This window comes from Sminthopsis crassicaudata, chromosome 2 (genome assembly GCF_048593235.1).
Source record: "Sminthopsis crassicaudata isolate SCR6 chromosome 2, ASM4859323v1, whole genome shotgun sequence".
NCBI lineage: Eukaryota > Metazoa > Chordata > Mammalia > Dasyuromorphia > Dasyuridae > Sminthopsis > Sminthopsis crassicaudata.
In genome coordinates this window covers 349,848,353-349,873,582 of record NC_133618.1, presented here as the reverse complement: position 1 = coordinate 349,873,582, position 25,230 = coordinate 349,848,353, and the positions used below count along the sequence as shown (strand labels likewise).

Sequence of the window (25,230 nt, the reverse complement as noted above, 5' to 3'; positions counted from 1 at the left end):
AATAACTATAATAATTAAATGACAAAATAATAAAAATAAAATTATATAAATATATGTAACATGTAAAATAATAAACATTATCTGGGGAACAAAATGTCAAGAATTTTAAGGGAAATAGTGAATAAATGTATGTAGATGTATATATATATATATATACATATATATACACACACACACATACTTATACATATACCTATATATACATATTTAACAGAAGGGCTTTTGAGGATGGAGGAGACATGGAGAAGGAAGTAGCAATAATAATGCCTCAAAAAAGGAAAATAATTAAGAGAATTAGAGAATGTTTCAAAAATACATAGGGATGTATGTTAAATTTAATAAATGTATAATGAGGATTTAAGCTAAACTACTCTTCATATCATTTGAGTTAGGTAATCACTTTTCTCTTTACCTGCTACTGTTCTATTTTTCTAATTTAGTCTTATTCTAGATTTTAAGGAAACCAAGGAATAGATTATATTTCCATCTCAATTATCAAAATTGCTCAGTTCCCTTGATGCCAGTCTATTCTTGCTATTACTTTTGCATTTCTCCTCATTGCTGCTCTGGTATTGGGGAAGGGGAAGAAAGGAAGAGAAAGTAATATCTTCCTACCTTTTAATGTTCATAAGTTTGATGTTAAAGGAAGAAAACATCCAAGAGATGCAAAGGCAACCAGAAGTTCTATTACATGCCTTTTAAGTTGAGTCCCATACTCCACATAGAAAGTGGTAACTGCTGCTAACATGTCAGGTTAAGAGCTATCCTCCCCACTTCAATGAGATCTCATCTTGTCACCTACAGGGTGGTATATAAGATCCAACCAATAATCCAATACAATAAAGATTTAAAATATCCTAAGTACTGTGCTAAGTATTGGGAACACAATTAATAAAAAGATAGTTCCCACCCCCAAGGAGCCAATAATCTGAAATAACATACAAAATTGTATGTGTGTTTTGGAATGGGGGAAGGTAAATGACATAATAGGGAGTATACAATGGAAGCATCTTTTCTGTGGAGTTGAAACCAAGCAGAGTAGCCAATGCCAAGTGAAGTGAACTGAAAGTCTTTTTTCTGCACTCTATAAAGAAAGACATTGGGAAGAGTTTGGTACTCTATCTTCAAACATTTCAAATAGAAGGGAAAGAAGGTGAGAGAGGTGTTGTCAAGATGCCTTGAGTTAGTACCACAGTAGTGAGTTTGAAAGTTACAAGCTTACTCTCGAGAGACATCTTGTTCCATGGAACTGAAACCAGGCAGGGCAGCAGGAACAAGTGGAGGGGCCAGAAACCTCCTCCTCTTCTCCTAGGTATTACCCAATTCAATCAGTTCTTCCAGGTAAGCAGCCAAAGTGATATATAGCTAGAAGCTGGCTGCCAAAATTCCCACATGATGTGTGGAGGATTTTGGCTTTAAACAATGGAGAGAGAAGAAGAAGGCACATAGTGTAATAGAATAACAGATTTAGACCTGGAAAGGACTTTATTGGTCATCTAGGCCATTCCTCTCACTGTACCTGTAACCAAGCTTCCACTCAAACTGAGTGGTTTTGCATGTTACAGTGGAAAACATGACTCCTGATTATCTGAGAGAAAGCTGAGTTAAAAGCTGTGGATGTATGAGTTGGTTCTAAATAAGCCTCAGGGACAGATGTGGAGAAAAGATTATGAAAAGAGAGATTATGAAAAAAGAAAGTCTTTGAATAGGGGTTACAGCCTTCCATGCTGTAGACATGAGATGCCAGTCCCATCATATTTCTTGATTTCTAGTTAGTTTACAAGTGAAGTCAATAAGCACTAAATAATCATCAACTGTGTGCCAGGCACTGTGCTAAACATTTGATGACTTCTGAGTTAAGACTTCTCTTTGGTGAGATAATTTTCTTCTGATCTAACTGAGCTCTTACTTCCAACTGAAGAACTCCTTTAAAGACAATTGACATAAATTTACAGTAGGCAAATTTGATTTGTGGCTTGCAGTAGGACCCAAGGCTGTCTTGTTTCAGACTCCTGGCATAGGCACTGGTGCTACTTGGGATTTAAGGGGCAGGACCATGCCCTGAGAAAGGAGTAGGAGGTCTGCTGAACCATCTAAGTAAGAAGTCTATAGTCTTGTGTATTTACTGGCATATTTTAATCTATAGAATTTTTTTGTTTTGCTGTTTGCTGTTTTACTTGGATAAATGGGTTACTGATTATTTACTATTTATGATGGTCTTTTGTAAAACTAACATTTGATGAAATGCTAAGATAAGCTAAGCTGGTGAGTATAGGATAAGGGTTACCATCCCCAATCATAATAATTATTATTACTGTCATATGGTGGTTGAAATTTTGCAAAGAGCTTCATAAATATTTTCTCATTTTGACCTTATTAGACCATTTCTCCATTTTACAGATGAGGAAACTGAGGCAGAGACTTACCCACGTAGCACATATTTGAAACCAAATTTGAATTCAGGTCTTTCTAACTCCAGATCTAGTGCTTTATCCAATGTGGTAATGAAATTTGTGCAATCAGTCTGAGTGAATCCATTGGTTGTAGTCTTACTTGTCTTCCCTGTATATATCATTCTCTTGGGAAAGGTCAACTAGTTGATTCAGGAGAGAAGTCCCATGCACTTTGATCCCATGCCCTTATCCTTTGTAATACCTGTTAGTTATCAGATAGCTACATTGATGAGAACTAGATAAGGGGTACCTAAATGAAGTTAGGTTTAATTGAGGTCTAGTGTCAGGTTCGGGGTACAGGGAGTCAAACAGAGCTCCCCTGCAACATCTTTGGATTCGGCGCAAGGATACAGAGTTAAATGAGGTTTAGTAGTAGTGCAAGAGTCCTCTGTAAAGGAATTTACAGACCTGAAAACCTAGAGGTTTATTATGGGGTTTGGAAATAAAGTTTAGTTAGTAAAGTTGAGGGCAGAGATAAAAGGACACCAGAACCAGAGCTCCAGTGGGCAGAAATCTTTGAAATGGTCGGCGTAAGGATGCCATGTTCGGGGCCTCAGCAAAGAGTGGACTTCAGTTTGGCTCTTTTTATAAAAGGGGGCTTTGGACAATCTGAAAGGGGCTTGTGAGTGGAGTCCAAGGTTGGCTTCCTGCTAGAGTTTCAGCCAGGATTAGAATATGAATAGAATTCAATGGGTTTTTAGATAAGGAGGAAACTGTTTGTGCTTGGGGTGGGGTCCCTTCCCTGAGGCAGAGTCTAAGGAGATTTTAAGAGTTTTGGGGTTTTCTCATCATTCCCCACCACAACCAGTGAAAAATCAAATTCATTTAAGAAAAAAAAAAAAAAAAAAAAAAAAAAAACTTGGGGCAGTGTCCCTTATTGAGGCAGGGTTGAAGATTTTCTCCAAGGATCTTCAGAGTAGCGGGGTCCCCTTTTCAACATGACCTTTTATTCCATCCTCTTTTTGGAAACATGTACTTATCAGGATTGTCTTGCTCTTATTTCAAAAAGTTGTCTATAAAAGCAGCAGAGTGGTTTGAAATCAGTACCTAGTGCATACAATGTTTTTTGCCTCCTATGCTACAATAACCTTCCCCCCCTCATTTTCTTAAGCTTGTTTGACTCATTAGGGCAAAGCCCTGAGACTTTCTTTCAACAATGACCCCTATTTGCTATTTGAGTAGAGGCAGATGGATATAATTCTCACCATTTTAGAAATTGGAGGAGAGATTGACTACGCTCTGAGTTTAAAGATCTTACCTGCATTTCTTCCTTTTCCCTAGCTAACATGCTGATGGTCCAGGAATAGCTATTGGGCCAGACCTCAGGGCATCTTCTGAAAGGTTGTTTTTAGATAACCTCTACACACATATCTTTTTTTTTTTTTTAATTTTTTTCTCTCTTTTTAAAATTAATTTTATAATTATAACTTTTTTTTTTTGACAGTACATATGCATAGGTAATTTTTACAACATTATCCTTTATACTCCCTTCTGTTCCGAATTTTCCCCTCCTTCTCTCCATCCCCTCCCCTATAGATGGCAGGCATTCCCATACATTCCCATACATATTAAATATGTTATAGTATATCCTAGCTACAATATATGTGTGCAGAACTGAATTTTTGTTGTTGTTGTTTTGTTGTTGTTGCTAAGGAAGAAATGGATTAAGAAGGTAAAAATAACCTGGGAAGAAAAGCAAAAATGCAAACAGTTTACACACATTTCCCAGTGTTTCTTCTCTGAGTGTAGCTGATTCTGTCCATCATTGATCAATTGGATCTGAGTTAGATCTTCTCTTTGTTGAAGATTTCCACTTCCATCAGAATACATCCTCATACAGTATCGTTGTTGAAGTGTATGATGATCTCCTGGTTCTGCTCATTTCACTCAGCAACAGTTGATGTAAGTGTCTCCAAGCCTCTCTGTATTCCTCCTGCTGGTCATTTCTTACAGAACAATAATATTCCATAACATTCATATACCATAATTTATCAAACTATTCTCCAATTGATGGACATCCATTCATTTTCCAGTTTCTAGCCACTACAAAGAGGGCTGCCACAAACATTTTGGCACATACAGGTCCCTTTTCTTCCTTTAAGATCTCTTTGGGATATAAGCTCAGTAGTAACACTGCTAGGTCAAAGGGTATGCACAGTTTGATAACTTTTTGAGCATAGTTCCAAATTGCTCTCCAGAATGGCTGGATGTATTCACAATTCTACCAACAATGTATCAGTGTCCCAGTTTTCCCACATCCCCTCCAACATTCATCTTTATTTTTTCCTGTCATCTTAGCCAATCTGACGCATATCTTACTTAAGGACACTCAAAGAAATTGAAAACTCAAGTAGAATCTTAAGGATTGCTGCTTTTTTCGTGGACACCTAGTTTGCCAAATTTAGTATATGTAACTTCAATGAGGAGCTGTATGTTATAGTTGAAAAAGTCCTGACTGTGGATACAGAGAATGTAATTCTCAATTTAAAACTTGCAAAGCACTTAATATGTCACTTAAGAGACTATAATTAGTCTTACTTTACAGATGAGGAAACTGAAGTTCACAGACATTGTCACTTGCTAAAGTCACACAGCTAGTTAGTGTCTAAGGCAAGATTTCAACGCAGTTCCTAATTCAGCAGCATTCCCTCCCCTTCCACTGTTACGTGGTTCTAAATGCTCCATTTCTGGGGATCAATATGTTCACTTTGCAATTAACTATGGGTAGGGGGAATCTGTTCAACTTCTTTGTTCAGAGAAATTAAGCCTTAATTTTGGTTGAGTTGAGATTACAGCATCAACCAGCTCGCCAAAACCCCCCGCCCCCCCCCCCAAAAAAAAAATCCCTGCCCTTCTCGACACAACTTTTAACAAAACAACACAATCAAGATCTGATTTGTAGCCCAACTCTTCAAGATATAGCAACTCTGAAAATCTGACAATGGCTCTCTGAAAAGGCGGTAGGAGCTGGTTCCAGCAAAACCCTAACTGGATTTGCAACCTATTCCCATTAGGGCAGGAATTTCTAGCTCCACCCCTCAATGGAGCGCAGTATTAGTCAAAGCCTCGCCAAAGGCTCGAAGCCGGGGAGCTGCATAGTTCAGACTCCTTCCTTCTAGTCTCCCAGAGGAAGGGGATGGGGGGAAGGGGGGGTAGTGTAGAACAGGGTAGGGGGCGGGGCCAGCGCCGGCGCCGAGTGGGCCGCTTCCTCTTCCGGCTGAGGGGGAGGAGTCGTGTGCTCCCGCTGCTGTGGTTGCCGCCACTTCCTCTGCGTCGCCGTTGCTGCCTGGTGCTGTTTCTGCTTCCTTTGCTTTCTCGCGCCCTCTTTTTTCTCTCTCCGTCATCAGAGCCTCTTTCCAGCCCTCGTCACTTTTTGGCTGCTCGGTTTGGGGTCCGGTCCGTCTGGTGAGGCCGCCTTAGAGCTAGTGGGGGTGGGGCGCAGGGACGCGGTTCTGACCGGGTGAGGGGGTTGCCTGCTTTGAAAAGCGGGAGGCTCCATCCGCAGCTCTTCTCTCGGGCGTGGGTGACGACATTTTTGATTGAACTTCGGGCCGATATGTTCCCGCGAACGAGATGGAGCCGGGGAGAATAAATTGAGGGACATGGCAGGGGTGGGGGCGGGGGCGGGGCCAGGGCCAGGAGAAACCTGGGGGGAGAGGGAAAGGTGTCATGAATAGTGACGTTCTAGCCTTCTTGACGTCGGAAGCAGGCTTAGGCGGAAGGGCTTGAGAAGGTAATTATCCCTCCCTTCCTTCCTCTCTCCCTCCGCTTTAAAAAATCCTTAGGTTTGGGTCCTGGTCGCTCTTAAGAATTCACTTGCTCTCTTATTTTTCTGCCCTTATTCTCTGATACCTTTTGTTTGTTGCTCTTTAGCTGAGTGGGAATTGGGATGAGGGATGAGTAGTCTTTACCATATCGTGGTTATTGTGTCCCCTTTATCCATTATTCTCTGTGATAGGTACATGTACCCCACATTCACATTCTTTAGCCAGTTATTCTGGGAAGTAGTTTTTTATAAAACGTTTCGCATTGTTATTAGTTTCTTTAGGTTCTCTTTAAATGATTTAATAACCCATTGCTATCAACATGTAATATATTGTTTTGAAACCTCTATTCGTGAATCTAGGGAGGAAAAGCTTTCAATTTTTCATTGTTCTTCCTTGAATTTACAGATTAGCAATTTCAGTTTTGCAATCGTTGATCTTTGTAACTTTTTAAAAAAATTTTTTAATTTTTAATAGTTTTTTATTTACCAGATATATGCATGGGTAATTTTACAACATTGACAATTGCCAAACCTTTTGTTCTAATTTTTCCCCTCTTTCCCTCCCCACCCCCCATGGCATGTTGACCAATACATGTTATATACATAACATATACATACATATATACATAAAGTATAAATTAATTGCAATATATGTATACATGACCAAACAGTTGTTTTGCTGTCCAAAAAGAATCGGATTTTGAAATAGTGTACAATTAGCCTGTGAAGAAAATCCAAAATGCAGGCGGACAAAATTAGAGGGACTGGAAATAATATTTAGTGGTTCATAGTCATCTCCTAGAGTTCTTTTGCTGGGTGTAACTGGTTCAGTTCATTACTGCTCTACTGGAACTGATTTGGTTCATCTCATTGTTGAAGAGGGTCACGTCCATCATCATATAATATTGTTGTTGAAGTGTACAAGGATATCCTTTCTGAAATCATCCTGTTGGTCATTTCTTACAGAACAATAATATTCTATGACATTCATATACCACAATTTACCCAACCATTCTCCAGTTGATGGGCATCCATTCATTTTCCAGTTTCTAGCCACTACAAAAAGGGCTGCCACAAACATTTTGGCACATGTGGGTCCCTTTCCCTTCTTTAGTATTTTTTTTGGGATATAAGCCCAGTACTAACACTGCTGGATCAAAGGGTATGCATAGTTTGATAACTCTTTGAGCATAATTCCAAATTGCTCTCCAATTCCACCAACAATGTATCAGTGTCTCTGTTTTCCCACATCCCCTCCAACATTCTGCATTATCTTTCCCTGTCATTCTAGCCAATCTGACAGGTGTGTAGTGGTATCTCAGAGTTGTCTTAATTTGCATTTCTCTGATTAATAGTGACTTGTAGCATCTTTTCATATGGCTAGAAATAGTTTCAATTTCTTCATCTGAGAATTGTCTGTTCATATCCTTTGACCATTTATCAATTGGAGAATGGCTTGATTTCTTATAAATTAGAGTCAATTCTCTATATATTTTGGAAATGAGGCCTTTATCGGAACCTTTGACTATAAAAATGTTTTCCCACTTTGTTTCCCTTCTAATCTTGTCTGTATTAGTTTTGTTTGTACAAAAACTTTTCAATTTGATATAATCAAAGTTTTCTACTTTGTGATCAATAATGATCTCTAGTTCTTCTTTGGACATAAATTCATTCCTCTTCCACACAGGTCTGAGAGGTAAACTATCCTATGTTCTTCTAATTTATTTATTATCTTCTTTGTAACTTTTTATATAGAGCAGAGATAAAATTTTAAGTGATATACAGGTTTTACCGAAATTTTTAGTGCAGTTTTTAAGTTCTTAAAGGATTAAAACTGCACAAAGACTTTTGGTAGATACTGAATATTAGTGTTCTTAAGAGAATGTCAGTTTAAGGTGTCAATGCTCATATTTAACTTAGTTTTTGTTTTTGTTTTTTTTTTACTGACATCTTTTTCTGTAATCTACATTTTTGGCATTTTCCTCCACTTCTCCTATGATCCATCCTTTACAATAAAGATTAAAAAAGAAAAAAGAATTGAGCAAAATTGTTTGATACATCAACCAAGTTTAACATTGCATTCATGAATCCACACCCATAACCTTTTTTTGACACTGTTCTCACTCCCCCAGAAGAGAGAGAGGTGCATTGTTATATTTACTTTTTCTGGACAGTCCTAGTCATGTAATTTAACAATTCCTATTTCTTTGTTGATTCTTCCATTATCTTATATGTAATTTTCTTGTCACTGTTTGCCTCAGTTTCCACATCTATTAAAGGAGTTGATAGCATCTAGTTTTTAGGATTTTTGTAAGGCTAAAGTGAAATAAGATCTATAAAACACTTTTTAAAACTTAAAGCTGTATGTAAAAATCTATTAAAACATTTACAATCTTTCCATATCTTAACAGCTAAAATAATTGGTGTCTATATATTCTATAGATTTTAGTGCCATTGATTATTGTGAATAATTCGACAAAATTAGGAAGCCTAAAAAGATAAATAAATCAAAAATGTTAATATGACAATAAAAGTAAAGCATCCACCAACCTCATTGGCTCAAAAAAGAATGATGCAAACATGGTAACTACTGTCTTTGGAACTCCAAATCTCTTCCCCCCCCACCCCCCTGAAGCTGGGGTTAAGTGACTTGCCCAGGGTCACACAGCTAGGAAGTGTTAAGTATCTGAGACCAGATTTGAACTTGGGTCCTCCTGAATTCAAGGCTGGTGTTCTATCCGCTGCACCACCTAGCTGCCCTGGAACTCCAAATCTCAAAGGATAGTATGCTATATGTTACCATTTTTTATAAAATTGTTTAAAATTTACAAAAGCATTTGAAAAATACAAAAAATACAAAAATCAAATACAAAAAAATTACAAGAAAAGGCGAATTTTAAAAAATGTTGGTATTATTTAATTGAAAATTTAATGAATTGAAACAATCCCCTAGATTACTGAAAATTATTTTAAAAGCCTCTTTCAGAGCTGAACTACCCTATTCAATACTATTCCTAATTACAAAACACTGTTAGCAGAACAACCACATACGTTTCATTAATGTTTTTATACCTTGGGTAGAGCTTGAATAAAAATGAATTTGAAAGAGTGTGTGTAGTGTGGTGTGATGTAGTAGAGGAGGATTCCCCCCCCCTTTTTTTTTTTTTTTTTTTTTTAAGTACTTGATATCAGCAACATTTTTTAGGTCAGTTTCAGCTCAATTTTTATCCCCTCAAATTTTGTTTTAAAGTGAAAGCTTTTAATGCTGATAGAGGATCAAGGCTAGTGTTCTTAGAGTAGTACTTGTATTGAAAAGTCTTTTGGGGTTAAGAAAATTGTCTCTGGAGTTCCTTCTAGGAAAAGAATTTTTAACCATTTTTATGTTGTGGACTTTTTTGACAATCTGGTGAAATCTTTGGACATCTTTTCAGAACGCTGTCTTTAAATGCACAACATACATAAAATTACAAAGGAAATTAGTTTTATTGGAATAGAGTAATCAAAATTTTAATACCCATAAGTAAATGGAAGCTTGTTATTTGATGAGATGTAACACATATAAGAACACGCCCCTGGTGATGGTAAGGTGCAGATACACAATGCCCTTCTGTAAGGGCAGGATGATCTGTGTCTATTAATGTATTACAGGTGTTTAATAGATGCAGAATCTTTATCAGTCACATGCTTGGCAGATACCTAACTAGTATATCTAATTGTTAGGTGCAGATTCTGCATTTCCAAGATTGAGTTTTAGTTTCCTTTCTGCAATTTACTGCCAGGTATTTTCACATTAAATTGGAAGTACATCATTTGCTTTTTAATGTAATCTTCTATTTAAGTGTCAATATTCCTTTGAAATTGGATGAAGTTTGTGATAAGTGGTAAGTAAAGGACACAGTGCTTTTAGGAATAGCTGTTCTGCAAATGACTGCACTTCAGGTAACCAGGGGTATAGCAGCTAAGCTCTGTTCATGTAGCAGAAATCTACTGATTCATACTCAAAAAACTTCTCAGAATGACTCTGCTTATATGAGTAACATTGATCTTTGTTATTGAACTGGAATATATACTACAAATATAATTTAGTTAAAGAGACAAAAAAAAAAATAAGGGGGTAGCTAGGTGGTGCAGTGGATAGAGTGGATAGAGCATCAGCCTTGAATTCAGGAGGACCGAAGTTCAAATCTGATCTCAGACACTTAACACTTCCTAGCTGTATGATTGGTATGTTGTCATAGTATTTTTAAAAATGGTGACTGCATTGCCCTCTAATCTCATTGTAATGATATTAATGTTCAACTTTATATAGCGTATATAAGAAGAAATTTGAATTATTTTTCTAAATTAGTTCATTGCAGTTTTTTCTTTTTTGATATTGAAATTTGATATTTCGATATTGGAGGGTTTTGGTTTTTTTTTTTTTTTTTTTTTTAATATATCACTTCCACTCTGCAAGCCCCCATGAAATTCTTCATTAAAATACAAATAGTATGGTCAAATAAAATAAATCTCCTATGTTCTCCATATCTGAAAAATCATTTTCATTCTAACCTTTGACTATCACCTCTCTGTCAGGTGCATCATCATCTGGAAAAGTGGGTCAGGGTTTGGGGTTTGATTTTTTTTTTTTTTTTTTTTTTTTTTTTTAAATAATAGTTTTTCTTTATGGTATTGTTATAGAGTATTCTATAAGTTCTAGTCTCTTCATTTGGTATCAGTTCATTCAAGTCTCACCAATTTTGTCTGAAAAGCCATTTCTTCATTTCTTGTGACAATAATATTCTGTTTTATTTATATATCCTAATTTGTATATCCTATTTATAAATATATATATATATAATAGATATTTATAGGACATATTTATATATCCTAATTTATTGGTTGTTTAGTCAAGTCTAATTTTTCATGACCCCTTTTTGGGGTTTTCTTGATAGTGATTTGAGAGTAGTTTGCCATTTTCTTTTCAAGCTCATTTTACAAGTGAGGTAACTTAGGTTAAGTGACTTGTCTAGGGTTACATAGCTAATGTCTAAAACCAGAATTGAACTCAAATTTTCCTGACTACAGGACCAGCACTCTATCCAGTGTATCACTTAGCTATCCTTTATAATTTTGTAAATGTGTAATTTGTTTAGCAGTTGACTAACATCCTGTTAATTAGTTCTGTTCATAAATATCTTTACCTAGGGCCTTTCCCCTCATTTATTTATTCATCTATCTACCTATCTATCCATTCATTCATCCATCCATTTATTTATTTTGGTTCTTTTTTGGGTATAGATTTAGTAATATAGCTAGGTTTCAAGGGGTTTATACAATTTAGCAATTTAGGGAAGAATGTCTCCAAATTGTGACCTAGATTGGGCAGCTAATTCGATAGCTAATTCATTGCTCCATCAATAACATATTAAGGATGCTGGTCTTTATTTTGCAGGTAAGGTCAACTAGCTTCCAAGTAGAAGGAATATTTAACTTTCTCTTCTTTTCATTACTTCTTTAATCAGAATATTTAAATTGTCTCAATTTTGTTTCCTTTACATTATTGTGGTCATCAAATTATTCTGATTCTGCATTATGATGTATCTTCCCAAGTTTTTCCAAATTCTTGATATTTACCATTACTCTTTGATGCCAGATGACATTCATATATTATATGTTCAGTCATCCCTGAGCTTATGAAACATCCACTTTCCTCCCAGTATTTTCCCATCACAAAAATAGATTTGTTTTTCATACTTGAAACTCTGACTTTGTTCTTTTTAGGGGAAGTGTAGTTACGGTAATAATATCAGTGAATAAAACAGAATGTTGACTATGTATTTTTTTTTTAAAAGTCTCCATTTGCATCCTGAGTCCAATGCCTCCATTTGGAGTTAGGTAATATGAGTCTTCTGAAATCATAATTGGTCATTGCATTGATGCAAGTTCTTTAGTTTTTCAAAACATTTGTTTTTCTTTGCAATAATATTACTATTATATGTTATTATTTTGATTGGGGGCCTCCCCCCATATGGATTCTTCCTTAGAAAGCTGCCTGTTTTTATATCCTTTAACTTTCAAAGAAAGGAAATATGGTCTTAATAAATTAAAAACAAAAAAAAAATTAATAAACTAAGTGAGATTTCTAAAGGAAAGAATGGGAAAGTCTTATTAATACATGAGATGCTAAACTTTAGCAGAATAACAACTTCCTTAAAATTAAAGTGGACTAAATTAATCAATAAATAACTCCTTAGAAGAAGTTCATTGAGGGAATGAATAGTTCTTATTCCTCTGGATTGAATCAGGTTTCTGTATATTATCTTAGAAATGAAACTTATTGGAAGAACTTCCTCATTTTTTTTGTTATTTGCCTGCTTCTTTTCTACTGGAGTGTTTTAAAAAAGAAAAATGAATATAACTAAAAGCTTACAAGCCACTTTCACTTTCTTTTTCCCATTTTAACAGTCCTTTGGTTTTGGAGGCAAAAGTCACAGCAAAATCAAAAGTTTTGCCTTCTGATCTGACCAGGAAAAGCCATTTTCATCCAAGACAAACACCTTTAAAAAGGACCTCAGATTCTGTTTCTACCACGTTTACTTTAGAATGAACTGGTGGAGGAAACAAGTTTGGAAGAGAACATTGCAACATTATCTCTTAAAAGGCAGCATGCACATTAACTAGACTTTTAAAGAATTGATTTCATTATGCAAGAAATGCTTAATTGTTTCAAAAGTATAAAAATGAAATCTTCAGCATTAAGAGATATTCAGATATAGATGTAATCATAATTGTAGATGCTAACTTTAAATTTGGAAATGGATAGTACTCATTGCATTAATATTATGAGTTTGAATTTCTGGTGAGATTGCTATATCCAGTTACTATTTTTGTGCAAATTGCATGCAACTACAGTCCTGTTAAGTCACTCTTAAATTTCAGAATGTCCACTCTTTATGTAGTTGACATAATGTTTGCAGAAAGACCTTTGTTGTTCTGTTTGCCAAGTGAAGTCTTAAGCTTAAGCTCTTTCTTTACCACTTAAAGTTTTTCTGGTGTAAATAGGACACAGGATCATGCAGTTGCAAACAAGAAACAACATAGCTACTATGAAGGAATTGGTTGTAAGGTGAATTTGTGATTTCTGTTGTATGCTGTATACTCAGAGACTGTATTCACTTGTTTCTGAGTTACTTACACTGTTGGAGGAGATTTGGGAAAAGCTCAGTGTTTTCCAGTGATCTAAGACTATGTGATGATGGTATGATATCACTTCTCTGGCATTAGCTAGGTATGTGGTCTTCTGGTTAGAGTGTAGCATCTCATTCTGTGAAAAAGAATGTGTGGATCCTAGAAATATCCTGCAAAGATATGTTATATGATTCTTTAAGTTATAATGGACCTGTCAGGAACTCCCCCAGTATCTATATCCCTTAATACCTTAACAGTTAGCCTGGTCCCAAAATATCTATATGGATTTAATGACTCTGTTGTCTGTCACTACTGTCTTGATCAAGTGAATTGCTATTTTAGAAATGATCTAAAGTCTGGGGAAAACACTGTGTAGTCTAAATGATCTTAGATCTACAATCTGTTGAAGCTCTTTCATCTATCTCATTGTCCAAAAATCTAGCTGTTTTTTAAGTAAAAGTCTGATTCACCCTTGCGACAAATTTAGGGTTGAGCCTACCTTGTAGTAGTGGCAAAAAGGTCTTATTTGAAGTGGGTGAGTAGCTGGTACTTGCAACCCCTCACAGAAGCCTCAATCACCTCCTATATCTGGCAGGACTGCATTGGGTTGCTGGACCACTCCCTTCTAATGATTTTTAAATTATCTCTCTTAACCTGTTTCTAAGTTATTATAGGAGACAAAAAATTCAAAAAAATTTTTTTCAATATTAATTTTGTTCTGGTATTTGTTGTCTATGGACAACATACTTGTTTCTGTTTGATACATTCTAATTTTTAGGGCATCTGTTACCTAAAATTTAGCCTCTGCTATATTAACTTGTTTATTCTCCTTGCCATTTTTAAGTCTAGAACTCTCATTTAGTTTATAATAATTTTTTTAAATCTCATTTTATTCTTCCATTCTTTTTTCTGAGATCTTGCTTGTAGTCATAGTTACTTATTTTTCTGGATTTTTGTCTTATAATTATGAAATTTCTTTGTGTCTTCTAATTATTTACTCCATCCTTCCCAAATTGGTTGGTTTGTTTGTTGTTTTTTTTTTTGTCAGATAGATAACATATCCTCTGGAACCTTTGGATAGAATTTTGGGACTCATTTTGTTCCTGATCTCTATTACCTGATTTACTGCCACTGACTTTCTAAGAGTTCTACTAGATTCTGGGTTCAAAGATTTACTGGCAGTTTTCTTGCCTTTCTGTATCATCTGGTTCTCCAAGGCTCAGATTAGTTTCCTTGAAACTTTGTGAGTCTCTAAAGTATTGGTAGCTGCTCTCCACCTCCTACCTGCCTCAATTCTCCTAATTCCTAAGACTGCTATCTCAATATCATACTATTTCATTGGCTTAGGGCTTTCTCATTAGAGCTCTGGTTATTCAGTGCTGTAGACTATCCAGGTATTTGTCCTCATAATATTAATAGTCTATACTAGAAGACTTCCAAGCACTGTTCTCATCCAGTTTTTCTATCTTGATTCCTTTTGTGCAGCTTCTATCTCATGGGTTGTTGTATATAGCATGTGAGATATTTGTACAGTACCTACCTGGCACAGAGGAGGCACACTTGTTCCCTTTTTATTCCTTTTGCTCTTTCCCTTCTTGCTGATCTCTGCCTGTGAACTTGTGCTGAGTGGGTATAGAAATAATGTAATTCTTTGTAATTCTTAATAAAGTCTTTTCTGTAGTATTTAAGTGGAACCTGAACAGTTCTTTTGTTCAGTTTCTTGTCTTTATTTGTTATGAACTGTTTTTATTCAATTAATTTAAGGTAAAAAATGGCTTTGAAATTTGGGTGACTGGATGAGTTGAGCTCAGGTAAACATCAGATATCACAAGATCATTTTGAATTTGAAGGAATCTTCTAAGTCAGACCAATCTCAACATTGAAGATACTCATTTGTAAAATTTTGCAGATGAAACTGACTTTACTATTGTGAAATAATAAAGATACAAGTAATAACATCTATAATTTAATAGCTTTCATTTCCATATACTTTAATATAGTTCTGTTATATTTAGCAAATCCTGTTTATAAAACAAAACTGACCTCTGATATATGTCCTACTGCTTCTCTTAAGAATTGTCCCTGAAATAGTTTTTCTTTTGTTTTTCAGGAAAATGTCTGATGAATTTTCAGTAAGTTGATCTATTTATCTTTTATAATACTATAAATGAATAATTAATTGAACTTCCTTTTAAGATGCACATAATCATGGCTTTGGAGCCATTCAAGCATTTTCAAAAAGATTTTTAATTTTTGATCTTACAATAAATAAGTTAAAAAGAGTTATAAGGTCTCTCTGGGAAAAGTACCTATTAATGTATTAAGATTTTAATGTGATGGTGGTAGTGTTTTAAAAATAATTCATTTGCAGGTTTTTATGTTGCGATTTTTTTCATCAGTTCATTTATCTATTGAAAAAGATAGCAAAAACAGCTCTGCTTTGTTTTCTAGTTGGCAGATGCTTTACCAGAACACTCACCTGCCAAAAATTCCACTGTGAGCAGTACAAAGCCTGGTCAACCACCACAGGGTTGGCCAGGTTCCAGTCCTTGGAATAACCCAAGTGCTCCACCTTCTGTGCCATCTGGACTTCCATCAAGTGCATCACCCTCCAGTGTGCCTTTTGGACCTTCGCCCACAGGAATATATCCGTCAGTGCCTGCTGGACCACCCCCTGGACCGCCAGGACCCTTTCCTCCCTCTGGACCTCCTCCTGGTGGTCCTTATCCATCTCCATCTGTGTCAGGTCCTGGCCCTTCAGGGCCATATCCTACACCAAATATGCCTTTTCCAGAGCTTCCGAGACCATATGGTACACCCACAGATCCAGCTACAGCTGGTCCTTTAGGGCCATGGGGATCCATGCCTTCTGGACCATGGACACCAGGAATGGGAGGGCAGTACCCTACACCTAATATGCCATATCCATCTGCAGGGCCATATCCTACTCCTCCCCAAGCACCAACAACAGCACCACCTATTCCATGGGGAGCTGTCCCACCTGGAGCATGGGGACCACCTGCGCCAGCACCATTTCCTGCACCTATGGGATCATATCCTGCACCAGGACTCTATCTTACTCCTAATAATCCTTTTCAAGTGCCTTCTGGACCTACTGGTGCTCCACCAATGCCTGGTGGTCACCATGTGAGTATTTAACTTAATATTTTGTGATAGTTACAAGAAAGTAGTTGAAGGTTTACTTTTAACTAACGATGGAACTTAGGGTAGGCAATACAGCTGGATATATTAGTGGGCCTGGATTGGGACAGAGATGGCAGGAGGGAAAATATTATGACTGGATTGCTCCTCCACTACAAAAGTAGAGAAAGAAGGGTTTCAGGTATAAAGTACCTAATGAGAAGGAGGTTCCAATTCCTGGGGGCAAGTACTATTTTTCTCTGTTAGCAGTTTCACTAAATTATTTAATTGGAAGCAAGGCCAAAATAGCCTTGTCTCTATATTTTACCTTTATGTCTGTGGATTGGAAACAGGAAGAAGATAGAGAAGGCCTGTATCTGTGACTTCATCTGTCAGCAAACATTTTGATAAGCATGTATATGCCAGGCACTATTCTAAGGGCTAAGGAAATGTAAAAAGAGGCAAAAGACAGAACTTACCTTCAAGAAGTTCATGGGGAGACAACCAACAAATATTTGCAAACTAGCTACATACAGGATAAGTAGGAAATAATGAAATGAAGGAAGACATTAGAATTAAGAGGGGTAATGAATCTTGTACAAGATGGAATTTGTTATTTATACTATCCTCAGCTACTTGTATCTATTGGCCCTGAGAGGTTTAAATGACTAAAGCTATTTGAGCCAGATGGAGAGCCCTCAGATTCCTAACTCAAAGATACTGCCTTTAAGGAATGTTTTATTATATACCTGCTAGTGTTTTTCTTACTTAGGAATTTAGTCTTTGACAAATGGCTCACTACATACTACTGTATCAGATCACTTCAGACTTGATACCCTTTTTCCCCCCAAAAAAGAAAAGAAAGTCCTAGTCTTTGGATTTCTCTTCTTAACTTTGGTGAATGATTCCAGTTATTGTCAAAATTCAGAGTAAGTCCTACACCATACATTTTTTTATGCCAAAAGTTGGCATTATTGATAACACTTAAAATAAAATCTAGAATTTGACATCCTTCCTCCCTTTTTTTTTCTTGCAGTCTTACCATTGAGTTTTTGGTGGACAATGAGACGACTCTCTACTTTCCAGAGAATGTGTATGTATGTATGTGTATATAGTATGTGTGTGTGTGTGTGTGTGTGTGTGTATACTATACACACACACATATAAACATTAGAAAATTCTGATTTCATTGCTTATGGGACATTTCACAAAGGGGTCTCAGACAACTCAGAAGACTCAGCTCTTGGATCTGGATATACACTTGGAATAATTAGAGATAATATTGTAAACTTAAAATTATTCACGTTTTTCATTTGTTATACTAAGGGAAATCAAAGTAATTAAGTGTATTGACTAACTTTGGTAGAATTTGTGGAATATTCATTTTTTAAATTATGAAACCACACTTAAGAAATTTATGTTGATATGGGTACTTTTTGGAAATCAAATTTTTTTTGACATTTGTTTTCTTGAATATATTTCTGACAAATCATTTTGCCATATGTTTATTTAAAAAAAAAAAAAAGATCAAATAAATGCTTCTGAGTATTTTGAACAGTATTGTCTACAGAGTAAATAAACTTTGTGCTCCTGGGTTATAATTCTGGAGTAAATGTTTAAAAATATGAGTTATGAATTAATGCTTATCAAGTCTTAAGAATAGTTTTGTTTAGTGTGCATATTCTTGAACACTGAATATTAAATATTCTTGCTTTCTACCAGCTATCATTGAGTTATTTTAGTTTTGTTTTTAGTAATTTTAGTTGTAATTTTAAAATTAGTCATCCATGAACCTTACCAGAAACTTTTGTGTGTTCATACCAACATGTACAGTGGTGACATGGTGACTTTGTGGTGACTTTTTTTCCCCCCCTGAGGCTGGGCTTAAGTGACTTGCCCTGGGTCACACAGCTAGGAAGTGTTAAGTGTTTGAGACTAGATTTGAACTCAGGTCCTCCTGAATTCAAGGCTGGTGCTCTATCCACTGTGCCACCTAGCTGCCCCTCATTCCTATAGAACTTTGATGGTCCTTGGGGATTCCTTTAGTTCCAAAATGGAACTTCCTTTGTCCTTCCTTAATATGGAGAGCTGGTAACATTCTTGATATTTTCCCCAATAATGTACTGTTAATTTATCATATTAATAGAACCTTATATATGATTTCTTCTTCCAAAGTCTTATAAACATATCCGTTGTTTCCTGCCAATTGTTATAGTTCTCTTTATAAAACAGTTGAGGCAAAAGAATTGAGTATCTCCCCTTTAGAGAATGGTCTCCAAATACTGATATCAAACATACATAGGGTATGCATAGGGTATATGAGATGTAGAAGTAATGTTCCCATCAACAGATTCAACAAGCTTTTATTCTGTATAGGAAAAAGTGCAGGCTGCTACTTCATCTCAACCACGTTGCCAAATTTGGATTAAACTTGTTTGACAGTTAAAAGAGGACTTCAATAAGTATCTTCATCAGGCCATTTAAAAATTTAATGTTCATCAGTTAGTAATGAAGTGTTGAGAGCTATTGAATAATTATTGGAAAAAAAGACATCCATGCCAGGGCACTGATACCTTTTAAAATCTAAATATTTAAATTACTCAAAACAAGAATGCCAAATGCTGCCAATTTAACATTATAACTACCTCTTTGAAATAAAGTAGATTAATATCTTTTGAGAGTAGCTTTCAGTGATTCCTTATTTTAAATAAACTATGTAAAGAATTTCAAACATTTAAGAATGGAGTAGGAAAAAGTAATTTTGAGGCAATATAAAGCCTAAAACTTTATATAATTTTTGACTGGAGTATTAGGTAGCCCTTCTAAAATTTGCTAGAATTTTAACATTTTTCACACTTTGTAATCAAAATGATAAGAGCATTTGGGGAGCCTTTTGGCCTTAGCTATTGGACAATCTAACCTATCTTGTTATAGATAAGGAATAGAAGATAGCCTACTTTCTTCAGTCTTCAGTTTACTTGAGTTCTTCATCAAAATGTCAATATTTCTGTTGGGAGTCTCACGTAACTAAAGTATTAACTAATAGTAATTAAAATAATAAGAAAAGGGTCCTTGTAGTATAGGCTAGAACTAGCTAGGATAGGATGGGGGAATGAGGAAAGGAGTTAACTAAAGTTATGAGAATCTCAAAGATATTTTGCTTACGACTGGTTACCACTACAAATACTTTTACATATTTGTCACTTTAATATATTTATACATACATACATACATACATATTCCTTAAATTACGGGCTGCCCATGTAAATATGTAAAGAGCCTGTTGAAGGAAGACAGGAAGAAAGTTTTGGCTATCAGTACAGAGTCAGAAGTTCCCCAAATATGGAACAAATTATTTGTGCCTCCAGGTTTCATTAGCTTTTAATTTGACGACATAGCTTAGACTCCCAACTCTATTTTACACTTAACTGTGTACCATAGTCCTCAGCATGATCATAGTACTGCTTTCTCACCAACTCTTTTCAACTTGACCTGTCCTTTTTGTGATGAGAATAGAGCTCTGCTGTTAACTGGGCAGCTTCATGAAGAGAAGGATTTACTTTGCAGTAAGCTTTGCTGCCTGTGAGGAATATCAACAATCATGCTGATGCACTTTCTCTGAAAATATTTTCCAAAATGGAAGCTAAGAGCTTAGATAGAGAAAAACAGAAGCAAACAGTTGTTTTTAGAGAAAGAATAAAACTGAGAAATAAGGGAGATTTTGGAACAAGAAGGGAATTGGGAAAATGAGTGTTCTCAGAACAATTACATTTTAGGCAATAAATTGGGATACATATAGGGCATGTTAAACTAAAGAGAATTGTTGTAGAAGAAACATATATAGAATATCAAGAGAAGATTGATCATCATATAGTATTGTTGTTGAAGTATATAATGATCTCCTGGTCCTGCTCATTTCACTCAGCATAGTTCCTGTAAGTCCCTCCAAGCCTCTCTGAAATCATCCAGCTGGTCATTTCTTTTTTTTTTAAATTATTATTCATTTTTCCAAATTATCCCCTCCCTCCCTCCACTCCCTCTCCCCGATGGCAGGTAATCCCATACATTTTACATGTGTTACAATATAACCTAGATACAATATATGTGTGTAAATACCATTTTCTTGTTGTTGCACATTAATTATTAGCTTCCAAAGGTATAAGTAACCTGGGTAGATAGACAGTAGTGCTAACAATTTACATTCGCTTCCCAGTGTTCCTTCTCTGGGTGTAGTTATTTCTGTCCATCATTGATCAACTGGAAGTGATTGGATCTTCTTTATGTTGAAGATTTCCACTTCCATCAGAATACATCCTCATACAGTATTGTTGTTGAAGTGTATAGTGATCTTCTGGTTCTGCTCATTTCACTCAGCAAGTTGATTTAAGTCTCTCCAAGCCTCTCTGTATTCCTCCTGCTGGTCATTTCTTACAGAGCAATAATATTCCATAACCTTCATATACCACAATTTATCCAACCATTCTCCAATTGATGGACATCCATTCAACTTCCAGTTTCTAGCTATAACAAAAAGAGCTGCCACAAACATTTTGGCACATACAGGTCCCTTTCCACTCTTTAGTATTTCTTTGGGATATAATCCCAATAACAGCAATGCTGGGTCAAAGGGTATGCACAGTTTGACAACTTTTTGGGCATAGTTCCAAATTGCTCTCCAGAATGGCTGGATTCTTTCACAACTCCACCAACAATGTATCAGTGTCCCAGTTTTCCCACATTGAAGAGAGTATTTTCAACGAACATGTTCCGTTTTTAAGACTTTAGTTGATTATCAGGGATTTATAATAGCGGTTGGAATAATACTTTAATTAGAGGAAAAGGCAAAGTAGGTTTGAAAATTTGAGTCCAAAAAATAAAATTGAGTCCACTGCAATGTTTTCTGGTTTTTTGAAATAAGAATTTTTTTACCTGTCATATTTTGCTTTGCCAGTAAAAAATTCATTTGAAAAAATGCAAATGAATTCAACTCATGGCTTAAATTTAGAACATGGTATTATGGTGCTTAACTTAGATAACTCAGTTCCCTATGCTTCCAATTTTTCCTTTCTTCATCTTGAATAATATCACAGTCTAAAAGTAAATACACTAGTAATTGTTTCACTAAAGAATTAAAGCTATTTAAAAGCATCATCCTAAAATCAGGTGAGTATATTTGCATGACTTATCTATTCAAATAATATTCTCCAGAAACAATATGAATAATTTTAACTAGGGACTATAATTTTAATCTTAAGGAAATATTTGTTATGGAAGACATACTCTCTTATCTGTATAATTCAAATATAAGATTGCTAATAGAATACTTGATGCTTGATACCTTGAAAGTAGACTGAAGTAAAAGTAAAAAAGTAGACTGAAATAAAAACTCTTCTAAATAAAGTTAATGTAAATGTTTCTAATAATTAAAAATGCCCCAAAGTGTAATGAACTGTCCTGCAGGATAGTGAGCTCTCCATCACTGGAAGGCTTCAAGTAGAAGTTAGATGACCATTTCTCAGGATGCTTACTTATCAGGGATGTTGGAAAGGGAATTCCTATTCAGGTACGGGTTAGACTAATTGACTTTTGAGGTCCCTTCCAACTCTGATTCTATAAGGTATAAGAAAGTAATAACATTTTCTTTCCCTTCATCATTCCCTTGGTTGCTAAATGACAAGGATGATACTGATTAATAGATGCTAGTGTGTCATAATGTAAATACAAGTTCTGAGTGTATGCCCTATAAAAATCTTCTATATTTTTCCTTGTATTGTGACTTTTGTATTTTTTTTTACATCAAATTTAATGTTCAATTATATATATATTTTAGGTTTAACTGCTTGAGATATGATTTGAGACATACTGCATTTGTTTGTATTTGAAATGTAAGCAATCACAGCTTAAAATGATAAATGTTATCACCTCCTGCGGTTATTGTCTAAGCAAAGGCAAATGTTGCATTAAAGTAAGAAGTAATTATAACTAAGAAATAGTCCGTAGATATAATACTTCATACTCATAAAGATAGATTTGTTTTGCTTTTGTATATTTTTGAAAATTAAAATGTATTTTCATGATTTTTTTCGTTTTTCATTTTTCTTCAGAACAATTTGCATTATCCACATCTCTTTTAAATCCACTAGCTTTGACTTTTTCCTTCAGGGACAAGGAATCAAAAGCTGTCAACTGGTGCTTTAAAACAAAACAAAACACAAAATATTCATATCCATCTGGGATGGGGAACCTCTGAAATTATTTGCATAATTATCTGCAGGTGATGATAAGCTGAAAACTAGATAGAACTGCTTGAGTTCTGTAAGTTGATAATTTTGTATGGCTTATGGATTATATTTTAAATATCCAAAATGATCCTTGGCCCCATCTCTGAGTCAGCAGTCACGTATTGGGGAAAGCTACCCATTTCTGTTTTTTTCCTTTGGCCCATTCTTGGACTATTGTTTGCTCTTTTGAGATATCTTAAAGGCTGGCTTGTTGGCTATTTTGTTATTTTATAAAAATACTAGAGATAAGAGGTTAGTATATATTTATTATAGACTTTGTGTTAAATTTACTGTGTTGGTAACTTAACATGGCTGTCCATTGCAGAAAACAGTTACAAAATATGGCACAAATTGTCATTTAATATCCACAATAATGCTGCCAACTTTCCTCATAGCATTAGCTACTGCTATTTTTAAGTAACTGAATAACAAAGTTGAAGGCATCACCTTCTTTAGAAAGGCAGCTCTTTTCAAACTGGAGATTAGGATATAATTATAAATTTTTTAAAATGCAATTTGCGCTTTAAAATCCTCACATTGATTTTTATGAGTGAAAGTTAAGGAGATATGTAGGGTTAAGAGAAAATTGGAACAGTTTTATTCTGAAGGCTCTGGAATTTTAGGATGAGAGATGTCATTTCACTTGTCATAAGTGAACAGCAATAAAGGGAGGAGAGGGGAAGCATGTCTTTTGTTTTTAAAATATCCATTTCCAAATATAGCCTTCTCCCTTCACCTATCCAGAAAGCCTTCTCTTATAACAAAGAGTAAGAACAGATATTTAATTTAGCAGAACCAATCACATTCACTTAATTGGTAGTATAGATAATATTTTATACATCCCCTTCAACTGCAATGAGTACAATGCAAAATCTTGAAAGCTCAGTCATTAAAGTTATATAACTTCATTTTGATTTCATTGTTCTTTCAGTGTTGGCATTGTGGTTTTCATAGTTCTACTCGTTTCATTCTGCAAGTGTGCATCAGTTCATAAATCTTTCCATGTTCTTCTGAATTCTTGATATTTGTTATTTCCATTACATTAAAGTACCACAGTTTAGCCTCCTTTGTTTTCAGTTCTTTGTTTCTAGAATCAATGTGGCAGTGAAGATTTTGATATATGTGAGACTGCTGTGTCTGACTTGTTGGGATTGATATACCTGTTACTGGTCTACCTGAGTCAAAAAGTAAAGGCATAATAGTCTTAAGTAAATAATTTTATTAAAAATCACTGAATTAATAAGCTAAGATTAAATTCTATTGCAAAAAGTATCCAATAACATCTCAAGTAAACAAGCAATTGGTTAATTGATAAGTTTTCATTACAATGATGGAAAGAAATAACTTGAAATGTACCTTAAAGTTTATATTTTTCTATAGAAGTCATTTAATGCCAATGCCCTTTATAACCTTAATATAAATCTTTCTATATACAAAAGAACAGAGCAAGATTGTATTGACATTGTGAATCTGTTATTAAAACCTTAAAAAAAACTATCACCATAATTCTAGCATTATTTCTGTCTTTTTTTCTTTTTTGTATCACTGTCACCAACTTCCTCTAAATAAAAAAATAAAAGCACTGCCCAACTTTATGATATTTAATGAAGTAAAACATTACACAGTGTTTATGTCTGAAAATGTTTACTTAAAACCCCCAATTTGTTACCACAAGAGAAGTTGGAAGCATTTTATTTTGAATTACTGCTATAAATGTTTTTGTGCATTTTTCTTTTTACTTTTTCTTTGATATTTTTGGGGTTTTATGCCTGCTAATGTTATGATTAGGCAGCTAGGAGGTACAATGGATAGTTAGAGCTTTAGTGAGGAAAACTAACTTCAAATCTGGTTTCAGATGTGACCCTGGGCCTCAGTTTGCCTTGGGTTTTCCCAACTGTTAAATAAGTTGAAAAGGAAATGGCAAACCAAGTCAATATTTTTGCCAAGAAAACCCCAAATCAGATCATAAAGAGTTGGCACAACTGAAAAAGTGACTTGAACTATAAGTATTATGAGGCCCAGTTTAATGAGATTTTGGTATTTACAGAATCATTGGGTTAATTTACAGCTCTACCAGGTATGCATTTTTTCCCCTCCATTTTTGCTAATCTGATGTGAGGTGGAACATTAAGAGTTATAACATTTTTCTTATCACTGATTTGGGATACTTTTTTATGTGGCAGTTGATAGCTTGTTTTTTTTTTTTTTTTCATGAGAAAATACATTTTATATTCTTTGGCCACTCATCTATTGAAGAATGGCTTTGAGCTTTTATTTTTTTGTGTGGAATTTGATTTATACAGATTACAAGTAATGAAGGGAATTAAAAACTAATGAAAGTAAAGAACTTTACTGAGGCTTGGGTGATACATTGAATCTTGAATGTAATGAAGCAAAGGAGAGATCTATTTGCTGCATA

At 35.1% G+C, this 25,230-nt stretch overlaps 1 protein-coding gene across 4 annotated transcripts; it reads left to right on the top strand.

Annotated features, from left to right (window-relative positions):
* Positions 1–5,646: 5,646 nt before the first annotated feature.
* MAPK1IP1L (mitogen-activated protein kinase 1 interacting protein 1 like) lies at positions 5,647–22,607 on the top strand. 4 transcript variants are annotated; one of them, XM_074290749.1, is made up of 4 exons: positions 5,647–5,858; positions 15,500–15,521; positions 15,841–16,536; positions 17,567–22,607. In XM_074290749.1, exons 2-4 carry the CDS (start codon positions 15,504–15,506, stop codon positions 17,576–17,578), a joined length of 726 nt encoding a protein of 241 aa, XP_074146850.1. In that variant the 5' UTR covers positions 5,647–5,858; positions 15,500–15,503; the 3' UTR covers positions 17,579–22,607. The 4 variants fall into 4 exon arrangements, with proteins under 4 accessions (XP_074146850.1, XP_074146851.1, XP_074146852.1 ...); XM_074290750.1 differs by having other exon boundaries at positions 5,687–5,858; positions 15,464–15,521; XM_074290751.1 differs by having other exon boundaries at positions 5,694–5,742.
* The last annotated feature ends 2,623 nt before the right edge of the window (positions 22,608–25,230 follow it).